The sequence below is a fragment of the Lynx canadensis genome, chromosome D1, assembly GCF_007474595.2.
Source record: "Lynx canadensis isolate LIC74 chromosome D1, mLynCan4.pri.v2, whole genome shotgun sequence".
In the NCBI taxonomy this organism is placed as follows: Eukaryota; Metazoa; Chordata; class Mammalia; order Carnivora; family Felidae; genus Lynx; species Lynx canadensis.
In genome coordinates, this window is record NC_044312.2 from 64,714,665 (window position 1) to 64,727,093 (window position 12,429).

The 12,429-nt window shown below is 47.4% G+C and overlaps 1 protein-coding gene across 13 annotated transcripts in view; it reads left to right on the forward strand.

Annotated features, from left to right (window-relative positions):
* PPFIBP2 (PPFIA binding protein 2) overlaps positions 1–12,429 on the forward strand; it is a 143,950-nt gene that overhangs the window by 113,548 nt on the left and 17,973 nt on the right. For all 13 annotated transcript variants that reach the window (XM_030331823.1, XM_030331827.1, XM_030331828.1 and 10 more), the window contains 6 exons: positions 2,297–2,358; positions 3,522–3,597; positions 4,632–4,735; positions 6,707–6,774; positions 8,367–8,424; positions 9,331–9,372. In XM_030331823.1, the coding sequence (XP_030187683.1) occupies positions 2,297–2,358; positions 3,522–3,597; positions 4,632–4,735; positions 6,707–6,774; positions 8,367–8,424; positions 9,331–9,372 (410 nt within the window). The remainder of the gene's footprint in view (positions 1–2,296; positions 2,359–3,521; positions 3,598–4,631; positions 4,736–6,706; positions 6,775–8,366; positions 8,425–9,330; positions 9,373–12,429) is intronic.

Consider the following 12,429-nt stretch of genomic DNA (forward strand, 5'->3'; position numbering starts at 1 on the left):
TGTGTGCCTGTGTGAGTAGGCTTACTGATGTGCACATATGTCCTGTGTATGCAAACACATCCAAGTGAACAGATGCATGCATGAGTGTGCATGAAAGGGCCTAGAAAGCACAGTTCTACTGTGGAACCATTGCCATGAGCCCCTCCCCTGTCCAGAAGACTCCACCCTGAAGGCTTCTCTCACATGTAGTCTGATCATTAAGCTCTGGAGCTTTTCTTTGCACTTGACTGGAACGACTTGTCTTTGTGTCATTCCCACAGGGGAGGCTTTAGTTAGCAATCCGTTCACTCCTTGAATGGATACCTGCTTGATACTCATACAAGGCCCCGAGGATACAGAAACAAATCCACTAGTTCTCATCTTTAGATCTCAACTTAAATGTTACCTCTCAGAAAGGCCTTTCCTGGCTATCCTACCTCAACCAGATGCCCCCAGTCCTATTTTTCTCTAGCTCAGCATTCTTTTTGTTTCCCTCATAGCACTTAAAACTCATCAGGGTTGCATTTGGGGAGGTCTCTGGGTAGATTGTTGTCCTCACTGTGGGGCAAGAACTGTGTCTGTCCTATTTGAGACCATATCCACAGAACTTCACACAGCATTCAGCCATGGTAGGCTCCTAAGAAATACTGGGTAAGTGAAAGGATGGTGAATGGTCCCTCATCAGTTCCAAGTCTGCTGATTCAAAAGAGGATGAATCCTCAAATACACTTATTAACACATATTTAATATTTAAGGCTATCCACCTTGTATTCAAAATGATCACATACCTTCCTCTTCCCATGAGGCTGCAGAATGATGCTGGAGGAGGTCCTGTAGCCCTATGGATTGGCCTTACTACCAGGTCCCCTCCCAGCCTCAGCACTGCTTAGCTTGGGTCCCTGGCTGGGGTGGGAAGCTATGCGGCATGAAACGGTGGCTTAAGCTGGAGAAGAAAATTAGTGACCAATATGTTCATGCCTCCCCTAGTCTTTCTCAGTGTCTTCTTAAGCCTTTGAGTGTGTCACCAACCTGCCATGGCTCAAGGTGGATGCTGGGGCCCCGTAACATATCCCAGACTCTCTATGATGCTTAATCTGGTTGGAGTGCTTTCTGTGCCTTGATCCTAGGCCAGGTAGCCTTCCCCCTCCACACTATGTTTCTCTGGAGTCCAGGCCTTCTGATCCATCATCCGGTAACTCTTGGAGCCGGTCCTTTGGTCATTTGCTGCTCAGGTTGGGTCCTGCCCAAAGCACTGAGGTTTGCCACTCTTCATATGAAGCTTACCACCCTCATCCCACAGACGGGGCTGTGGGGTTGCTCTTCAGCTGCCAAGAGCCTAAGATAGTGAACGGGCACTCTGTATTGTCCTCTGAAAATGAATCCCTGTGACTATTTACACAAGTCTACTCTTCCTATTCTTGTTGCAAATGGGATGCCTATATTTTGGTTCCCTTGTCTCCTGGACTTTTCTCATATAGACACCCCCTCTTCCTTTTGTAATAATCAGTTTAGGAATGGGGATAGGTCCTTGTTTTGAATATTCCACTATGTGCCACTCCCTGGACCTAAATATGTAGCAGACTGACCTCCAGCTCCCTTAGGCATTGGCCTTTGACCTCGTCCTTCAGACCAGTTTGGGAAGAAATCAAGAGCCCCTATTAGGTCCAGAGTGAGAGCAGGCCTTAGGTTGCCCACAACAGACTGACACAAGTGCCTGGGCCCATAGAGATATTCTGTGGGTTTCTGAAATAAGATAGTTTTCCTTAACTGTAGAATTTGTTTTAATACATTTATAGATGTGTCTAAATATTCTTTAGTCAATTCTGACTATAGCGTTTTAAATTAAGCCAAGTACCCAGCTCTTTTACATAATCATTCTTTTCTTCATTCAGCTGTAGACTTTTTTTTTTCTTTCTTATTTTAAATTCTCCTTTGCTACAATCCATGGGACTCTATTATTTTTCTCTAAAACTAGCTAGCAGCCCAGGTACATGCCCACTCAAGTAATAATGTCTGTATTCTTCTGAGATGTTGGTTTTGAAAGGTTTTTGGGTTCTTTTGTGTCAACTTCGAGTAAATGGAATTTGTATTTTCCCCACTAATTTCTACAAAGAGAACATGAGAGATTAGGTTTTCCCATTCATTTAGTAATCCAACGAATATTTAATGAGAATGACTACACCAGACACCGTCATGGGCTCTTAAAGAAGTAAAGGAGCCCACATGCAATTTATTCACAAGGGAAGTCTTAGCAGCTTAGCACGTGGGGATGGCTGTCTGTGTGTAAATAATTCTCCCTACACCTAAATTCTTTCAGACCAAGAAATTCAACGTCTGAAAATGGGGATGGAAACTTTGCTTGTTGCCAATGAAGATAAGGTAAGATGGTCCATCAAGGCAGCCCTATTCTTCCTCTGCTAACAGGCTGTTTCGTCCCTACTGGTCTCTGATATTCTGGGCAGGGTCATGCCCATCAGGCCAGTGACCCAGGGATGTGTCAGAAGAATGGCTTCTGCCTTTTGGAGACTGAGCCTCAGCCGTTTGTTTTGGCTTTGATGCCTGGGGACTTTGCCTAAGTGAAATCTCCCAAATGCAGAATAAAGTCATGCCTGTTCGTGCTGGTGCAGGGGGAAGAAAAAAATACCCCTGTGGTTACTGCCAAATGCCATAACTGCTGCTTAGACTCTTGGCAAAACTTGAGAGCAGTCCACCAATCTCCTATGTACACAATCTGGTGACAGACCCGTCACGGAGACACTAGGCAGCACGTAATGTGTTTACCCCACCGCCTTCCATTCTTCACATCTGATTGCCTGTGTAATCCTAGAGTAGCCACCTCTGTAATTATAGAGCACTTACCTGGGATGGCCATCACCTCTTAGGATCACAACCCTGCATTTTACCGATAAAGAAACTGACCTTCAAAGTGCTTGAGTAGTTTTGTCCAAGGTTCATTAACAGTAGGTAGTGGAGCCAGGGTTCCCACCCAGGTCTGTCTAATGCCCAAATCTGCATGGCCTCCCAAGTCCCCAGGCCTTTGCTGAAAGAGCTGATCTCCTCTGGTAATTTCACCTGTTGTGCAAGGAATCTCGGGCTCCTAAGGAACAGGTTGAGGGTATTGGGGATAAATAGGATGGCTTTATTTTAATCTTTCTTTGTATGTAGCTCCAGAGGACAGCATTCGATCCAGGAGACAGATTCCAAAAGCTACCTCAGGAGGGTAGGGAGATAGTGCGTTTCCTGCCTCTGAAATGTTTAAGCCCCTCGAAGGCTGTGTCTGGAAGGGATTGTTTTACGGCTAGGGATTGGACTCCTAGCCTTTGGGTAGAGGCAAGAATGTTTGCAGCTGCCTAGGGGTCAGACCACTGGGAACCCAGTCTCTGTGGGAAGGAGGCTGGACACTGAACTTCCCGTCGAAGTGTCCCTTAGTTTCCACATAGCATCTTCTCAGTGTGCCCAGAATGTAGTCTGGGCCCCCAAATGAAATCCTCCGTGGGGCCAGTGGTGGTGTTTACATATAGTCTGCTCTCCCACCGTGACAGGACCGTCGGATAGAGGAGCTCACAGGGCTGTTAAACCAGTATCGGAGGGTGAAGGAGATCGTGATGGCAACTCAAGGTGAGGGAAAGGAGGATTCTGCTGTTTTCTCCCAAAGGTATTCCATCTATTGTGTTAAATCCAGGGGCATTTCGCTAGAAGGTTCTTAACCTTCATTTGGAGAAGATCCTCTGCTGGATAATGGAGCTGGTTAGACTGTCCTGGACAGTGGGAAACTGGCAGCTATTGGTTTCTAGAAACTATGTCTAATGATAGCCCAGAGCTCCTGTGGACTAAGCATATTATCAAGAAAATAGAGCCTTTAACATGAGCCCTTAGGAATCCCCATCCTTGGGGATCTCCTGTGTGTTTTTCCAGGATACCTTTTAGAGGCAGTGAATGCAGTCAAACCTGGACCAAAAACCAGTTCGATACCCTCATTGGGGATTAGAGCTTGTCCACCTCCTGACAGCTCCCCCAGCAGATTTCCAGGATACTTTGGGGGCCTTCTTTGAGTCTCTGGGTACCTGGGTTCCTGTAGGAAGTCACAGGGCAGGGAGGACTATCTGTGTTTCATATTTGCTGCGCAGGCTGAACGTACCATGCGGGCAGCGTTAGTGTTCGTGTGAGCACAGTGGGGCCTGGGTCAGGCTGCCCGCCATACCATTCATGTCATTGACCCGGGCTCCTGTCACAGATCCCTGGAAAGCAGCTGCTTCACAGGAGAGGGCCGCCTTGAGGGTGTTCAGGGACCTCCTTCTGGTTGAGCTTCCGCTGGCCCTGCACATGTATCACAGCCCTATTTTCCCTCCTCCTTTGGTATTTGGGGTCGAGTCAGAGCATCATGACCCATGGCCAAGGAATGAGAAGGTTAGGGAGGAATAGTAAGGGCTGCCTTCTCTCTGTTCCTCCCATGAGCTTTGACCTTGAGATGACCCTCATGACAGCCCTTTCTCAGATTCCCCGAAGAATCTTACGAATTACACCTGTAATGTCCCTTTATATACGTCTTAGTTTTTCTTGATGAAGAAGCACTGTTAGAAATCTGTGGTGTAATCACAGGTTTCAGATGAATCCCACAGGAATGACCCCTCCTTCTGCATTAATGCTTCTAGGGCCTGCAGACAGAACTCTCTCAATCAATGAAGAAGAACTCGAGGGAAGTTTCCGAAAGTGGAACAGTGCAAACAAAGGCCCTGACGAATTACTTAAGCCAGAGGTGCTGTGTTTCCATCCGTGATGTGGGGTTTCAGCAGGCCCTAGGAGCTTGCGCTGAGCTTGGGGGAGGATCAAATCAGGTACCTGTCAGGTAGAAATCTTGACAGGTGAGAAATTAAATGGATGGAGTGGCCCCCAAGGCCTGGGGGAAAGCATCGAGGGTGGAGAGGGGCCCAGGCACAGGCCTGTGTTCTAAAAGCTCCCCCAGCAGATTTCCAGGGCACATTGGGAGCCTTCTTTGAGTCTCTGGGTACATGGGCTCCTGTAGGAGGTCACAGGGCAGGGAGGGCTGTCTGTCGTATTTGCAGCACAGGCTGAATGCAACATGCAGACAGCGTTAGTATTTGTATGAGCACTCAAGGGGTGGCATAGTGGATACTGGACTTTTCAAGGGTAGGACTTTTCTTTTCAATCCAGTTCCTTGTTTCTTTTGGTCCTTCCTCTCTGGGATGTAAGTAGAGACCATAGGTGGTTTCATTTTATTTCTCCCTGTTTCTCCAGTGTCCGTAATAATGTCTGACGCCCAGGAGAATGCAAATATTTGTCGAGTGAAAGTGTCTTGCTCGTTGAGGGGAATAAACACACCTATTGCTGTGATACGTTCCTATTCCGCAGCCCTCCCCTCCAGCCTCTGTAACCAGCATACAGATTTCTTTCCCTTTTGCTTGTTTAAAGTCTGGTCCTCTTATACAAACCTCTCTGCATTTAGACGAGATACAAATAAGCAAAGAAACTCATAGATCCAGATCTCGAGTGGAGAAGGGGCTTTGGCCCAGGATGTAAAAGTTTCGTGAAACTCTAGAATGGCCACACCGAAAAGGGTCTCAGAGGTCTAGCTCAACCCTTTTAATTAAGGGAGGAGCAAAGTGTCATCGAGTGACCCAGTTATTAAGTCAGACAAACATCCCAACATGAGCTTATAATGAGCTTATTCCAGATTGCTGACAGTAATAAAATAGCAGTGATTGACACTCAAGTACCTCAGTGGGGTCCCTGTGATGAGCCCTGTACATAGGGCTCACCTCGTTTCTCCTCATGACACCCCACTGGGATTCTTATTTTATTATGGTGAAGCTGAGGCTCAGAGAGGGTCAATAATCTGCTTTAGGTCACACAGCGGGTAGATGGCAGAACCTGGAATTGGATCCACATCTATCTGGCCAAAAAGCTCAGGCTTTTAACAGCCCTATAGAATGCCAGGGTTCTCCCTATAGTAGACCAAAAAAGTACTTCCTGGGCCCTAGAGAAAAGGCCATCTTTACACTTAGTACAGTACTGAAGACATCAGACTGTGTTGTCCTTAGACACCGCCATTAGCTCATGTTTGGTCCACCCGCAATGCTCTTCCCTTTTTGCCTCCTCACTAAGCCCATTCTTGTTTCTCAGGTGTTCTCCCCTCTGAAACCCTCTTCTGTGGTATCCCCTCCCTCCCCTCTACCCCCATATTGCAGTGTAGGTATCAGGACCTTAAGGACATGCACACTGATCTTTATCCTAATGGCCTGTCTGATGAGGGGAGCGCTTCCCCCACACCCCATGGGGCCTGGCCGGCAGTAGATGTTGCTCATAACAATTGTAGTGCTTCCCACTGCAAGCGATAGAAATCGACTCTGGCTAGCCTACACCACAGAGGCACGTTTTTGAAAGGGTGTGTGGTGGCTCCTTGAATGAAAGGAAAAGCTGAAGAACCAAGCTCAGAAAGGGCAGGAACAGCAGGATCCCCAGGGGTTCAGGTGTCAGGACGCTACTGCAGGGATGTGGACGCAGGCCCGGGAAGGAGGGATGGGTTGGCCTAGGTTTTCGATACTCCTTTCTCCTTGGCATCTTGAAAGAGCAAGGCATCCGTATTGACACAGCCACCGTGGCTGTGCCCAAGGGAGGAAGTGCAACTCCCCAAGGGAAATTGTCCAAAGAAGGGGAAAGGTCTCTAGATAGTAACCGTCCTCTACGGTGACTTCTGTTTCTGGTACAGATGCCTCCAAGATGTAGCTCTCCCACCGCGGGGCCACCTCCACTCCCGCAGAAATCACTGGAAACCAGGTAGGAGGCCTGATCATTTCTCCAGAGCTGCTGTGCCCTCACACCCTCTTGGGGCTCCTGCATGGCAGGAACTGGCCATGTGTGGTGGTGAGCACAGCCACCATGTCCTGGGCACACCTGCCCTTTCACTGTCAGAGAAGCATGCCAGGCCCCAGAAGCGGCCACAATGTGGCCCAAGCCGTGGAGCAGTCGTGAACTGTGCCTACCTCCTCTGGCCACAGAGGGGCTTTCCTTCCCATGGGCTAAGGGTCTGGGCCATTGTCACTAAGAAAAGACCTGGCCGGGGGTTGGATTCTCAAAGGAGAGCTGGCTGCAGGTCATCTGTGCCCTCCAGCAGCTCCTCGGGGCTGGGAGCATCCCATCACGTGTGTCTCATTTTTATCAGGCCCTCTTGAAAGTCCTTCCTGCTCTCAGGAGCCCTAGAGCCCTGTGACAGTCCAGGCTCCCCAGGGAGAGCCATTTATCCTATAGGGAGGTTGGTCCAGTTGCTTTGGGGAAGCTTCACATGGCAATGAGCTTATAATGCACTGGCCTGTGGGGTTACCTGGCTGCCATCTGCTTGGTTCACTCCAAAATGAACCTATTTCTAGTTCCCTATGTCAACAATTTAGAACATTTCCAAGTTGGGCCCCCTGTGATGGAGATCTAGAGGCTCTACTGTCAAGAGCAGGCTGTCTTTCAGCCAAGGTGTCTGGAGACATTGGCCTTAAGTATGACAGAAGCTTCTCTAGAATGCTGCTGAGTCTCCAGAATGTATGTGTTCAGGACCCCACTTTCTAGAGAGCCACTGTTTCCCTCAGCCTTTAGCCCTAGAGAAAAATGTCAGTGTCAGCGACGGCAGTTGGCCAGTCAGTTTATGAGTTCACTCAAGAGGAAGTCAACACCGATTAACTCACACTGACCAGACTCACAAGAAACCAATGTACCAAGAGATTCTGCTTTATTCGCCTAAACAGAGAACTATCATTGCTGAGGAGACTTATCACAAGGTAACCCTTGTGACCACCAGTGGCATTGCCTCTTCTCTGTATAATTAGTGCCCTTTGCTGCAAAATAACCTCTGAGAAAGCAAATTCCCCTGAGCAGACTAGTCAGGGCATACAGAGCCAGAGCAAAGGGTGAGAAGATCCTAGCAGGTGGTGCTCTGGAGCTGTGGCTGGCTAATGTGCTCATCTTTAATGTGGCACAGTGCCCTCCTCCCTGGATTCCATCTTAGACTCACAGACAAGACAGTACTGGCACCTTTCCTCTCTTTTGACCCTGCAGGTTGTCTTTTATGACTACGTAACAGTTAGCTCCCATTGATGTAATAGAACTGAGTGTATTCTAGATTTTTCAGAAATGTCAAGGCCTTTTGATTTGGATTTAAATGATGCTCTCATGCCCTCAGCAACATGTTGTCTGACCAGGCTGTCCTCTGAAATGGACCAGTCTCCTATGTAATGGTTATGATTAGAGGGTGGTTTTTTTTCTGAACTTGACCCTAAACCCACTTGACATTGGTAAAACACTTGGAATGTCCTCTGCATGACTGACACCATGCACCTCCTTCTCCAGTAACTGTTTCTTTGTTCCCTTTGTGTTTTTTCCAGGGCTCAGAAAAAGCTCTCATGTAGTCTAGAAGACCTGAGAAGTGAACCTGTGGACAAGGTCAGCCCATCAGCCTCTCCGTAAAGACTCCTGAGTCACTTCTTACCCAGCAGTGCTGGGACATACAGGTCCCACTTTATAGAGGCTTTTCTAAAGCTGATGGGGAAACAGGAATTGCATGAACATTTTGAGACAACCAGTCAAGTGTGGCCCAAGGCATTGTAGAGGCAGGACAGGAAATGCTTCCTGGAGTTGATGGAGATGTTGAGGTGTAGGGAGCAGGAAGATGTCAGTTTAGAGCCATGAGTCAGATCAAACCATGGAAGGTCTTGAATCCTGACTCTATATCCCCAGAGCCACTTGGGAGCATTACAGAGATTTTGAATGAGGAAGTAATGTGAATAAAGTTGATGAGCCCAGGAGTGAGTTATGGGATAATTTAGAAGACTGGAGAGGAAGCTTTTTTGAGAGTCTAGAAAGATAGGAGGAGAGCTTTGTGGCCCCATATATGAGGGTGGCCCTTGACCATGTGGGTGACCCCTATGCTGGTTCTTGAGCAAGGTCACTGGAGACCAGGGGGGTCCTTCCCTGACGGAGCACCTTAATGGAGCCCTGCTGCCTACAGTCCCTTGGTCTGATCAGTGTACCAGTGCTGGTAATTACAGTGGAAACCCATGAAGGCTGGAGCTGGCAGGGGCCACTGGGCCCATTCAGTGGCTCTGTTCCTGTGGTCCTGTGCCTCTTGCTCCTCCTGGTCAGATTGCTGGCAGCTGTCCAGAACATCTGTCCGTGACTTGGACAGTGGCCTGTGTTTCCATCATGGCTGGTGATTACCTGACATAAAGATGGGGAGGGAGGGAATGAGCCCTGCAGATATAAGCAGGCAGCTGGTCCTGAGTTGTTGTTTGCGACTAACACTGGTCTCTCTTTCTCCACATGTGTGAAATCCTTCTTGCCACTGCATAGTGTGTCGATGGGAACCAGCTCTCCCCAGTGATAGAACCCAAGGTATATTAACTGCATGCCCCCTGTCATGCATCTGTGGTCACATGTCTGCTGGTGTGTTTTTATTTAGCAGGTTACAGCTTTTGTAACTGTAAAGTATGTTAATCATAACGGGTAAGAGTGCGGGAGGAAAGACAAAGCTTCCTCTACCATTTTCTGTTTATGTGCACCCCGCTGTGTAATGTGATTTCACCTCACTGACTGTGGATAGGATTTATTATTACCTCCTCCGTTTTACAGGCTCAGAAAAAAACCCATCTTTAACAAGGCATTGTAGATCTGATTGCTAGGAAGGGGGAATGTTATGACTTCCACATATAATCAGAGGAGTGTGACAGCTCTCATCCTTTCTGTGCTGATGTGTCATGGTTAAACACAGGGGCGCACTCAGCCACCGGTGCAAGAATCTTCCTATGACATCCCCTAATGTTGCTGTCTGGCACTTGCTTTCTGTGACTGAGAGCTCATCACATCAGAAGACACATCCTGTGTTTTTTCCCAGCTCTATTAGATACATCTTCTGGACTTCCCTAGAACGTGCGTCCGCTGATCCCAGCTCTCCCCCTGGAGCCCATGGAAGGAACCAGTGTCCCCTGCTGCTGACTGCTCCAGAATCAAAGTCCCTCAGGCCCTCTCTGACTTGAACACCCTCTCACGTGCACAGATCACAAGCCTTCCGAGTTTCTATTCCGTCTCCTTAGGGTCAGCACTAGTTTCTCTAGCTTGTGGCCTGGTCCACTCTTGAGCACGATATTCTAGATGGTGTCTAATTGGTGCCTTCCTTGAGCTGGGGACTGCTCTTATAGTTCCTGCTGTCAGTCCAGACCCTGGGGAATGTGATAGTTTCTGTACCTTTGTTTATGTACTGTCCTGGTGTGCTCAGCCTGAGGCAGGAATTGTTCCCTATTTAGAAGCAACGAAACAGTTTCTGGGAGGTGAAAGAGAGAGAGAGAGAGAGAGAGAGAGATGCCTGAGTCCTGTCTGATGTGAAGCCTGTGTTGTGTCACTCTGGTGTGCTACCCTCTCTGTTCTAACTTAAGGCAGCTGAGCAGTTATACACTGCCCCCTGTCTGGGATTTCCATTGCCCCCACAACCAGTCTTATTCTTCTGTTCCTCCTGTGGCCTATCCTGACTTTGACCTTCTCTGGCAGCGAGCACTTCCTTCCCAGGTTTCCTTCTTGGGTGAACAGAGCTGAGAGCCCTTTCTGTTACTCTTGATTCCTTTGTTGTCTTTCTTACAGGTCTGCATGGCCCATCCTTGAGTTAGGGTCTGTCCCTTTCCTCCCAGCTCCCATCAAGCACCCAGGGCAGCCCACATCTGTGGCCGTGGTCGTCTTTGCCCTGTCTTCGGGGAGCATATGTGATGGTGCAACCAGAAATCTGGTTTTGAGAGCCCTTCCTTGCTCCATATTTCTTTTGTGATGGGAACCTAGAGTCACAGTTGGTGAAACCTTTTGAACATTGCCTTCCCCACAGTCCGTGGTTCTAGGTCTGACTGTGCATCAGAGTAATCTCAAACGCTAGTTTAAAAATACTGACACTTGGGGTACAGTCCCACAGGGGCAGATTCCCAGGACCGGTTACACCCGAGACCTCTGGTGTTTTCATTAGTGTCCCAGCTAACTGTGGAGCAGTTGGTGCACAGACTAGCATTTGGAAACTGTTGGTCTTGCCAGTGTATGATCAGGTCCAGTCTCTACCTTGTGGGTCATCGTGAATGTAAAAAGCATGCACTGTCCCTCTCTTAAGGCTCTGGTTATTTCCACCTCACGAGCCAGTTCTTGAACAGTTCCTTGGAAAGAAGCACCTGGGTGGCTCAGTCAGTTAAGCATCCACCTGACTCTTGGTTTCAGCTAAGGTCATGATTTCACAGTTTCATGAATTCAAGTCCTGCATCAGGCTTCATGCTGAGTGTGGAGCCTGCTTGGGATTCTCTGTCTCCCTCTCTCTCTGCCCCTCTCCCACTTTCACTGTCTCTGTCTCTCTCAAAATAAATAAATAAACTTAAAAACGACAACAAAAAGAATACCTTGGAAATATAGTCTACTTTTTTCACATGTCTCCTTTCTGAGTTTATTTATTTGTAAGGGGTTACCACTCCATGTTCAGTGAGGGAATCAGACTTCAAACAGTTTCTAGGATGATGTATTTATAAGCACACTGAATTCAGAAATTCATTGGACATTTGGCTTCTAACTGAATGAAACTTCAAAAGATGTCTCAGCCATTAAACCCTCCGTTACTTTTCTGACCTGTCAGTTGTGAAATCCAAACTTTGCGTATTACTTTTCTTCTGGGCCCGATCAAGTAATCCACAGTTGATTTCCTTGGTAATGTTGCTTCATTTTCTGTTCTTACTGACATGCATTCGACTGGGTTTCCCTTAGGTTTGTGGGTTTAGGGGGCGTTATACCCTTCTTTTAAAAAAAATTCTAGTATAATGAATGTACAGTGTTATGTTAGTTTCAGGCAGACAATATAGTGATTCAGCACTTCTGTGTGATACTCAGTGCTCACCATGATGACAGGACTCTTAATCCCCATCCCTATTTCACCCATCCCCCCACCCACCTTCCCTCTCATCACCATCAGTTTGTTGGCTATAGTTACGAGTCTGTTTCTTTTGTCTCTTTTTTACTTTGTTCATTTGTTTTATTAAATTCCACGTATGAGTGAAATTATATGGTGCTTGTCTTTCTCTGACTGCCTTCTGTCCTTCCTAACCAAATAAGTACACTTGTTTCCCTTTACATTATCTTGTTTCTTTGGGACCCTTTCTATGGCCGGGGTGCGTGCGCAAGCCCATTGCACCGGGGCTGAACCTCGGGCAAACTATGATCCTAAGTTTCTAAGGGAATTGTTGGCATGGAGCCCCCTGGTCTGTTTTCTCTCCCAAGTTGTGCGTACCTTCTCACTTTGCCTTAATCTGCTATTTTTCAAAATAACTTATTGTAATATATAGATATAATTAATATATATGATCTGTATTATCAATATATATAATAGGTATACTTTTATTAGAATTTGGGTTTGTATATTCAAAACACCCAAAGGATAAT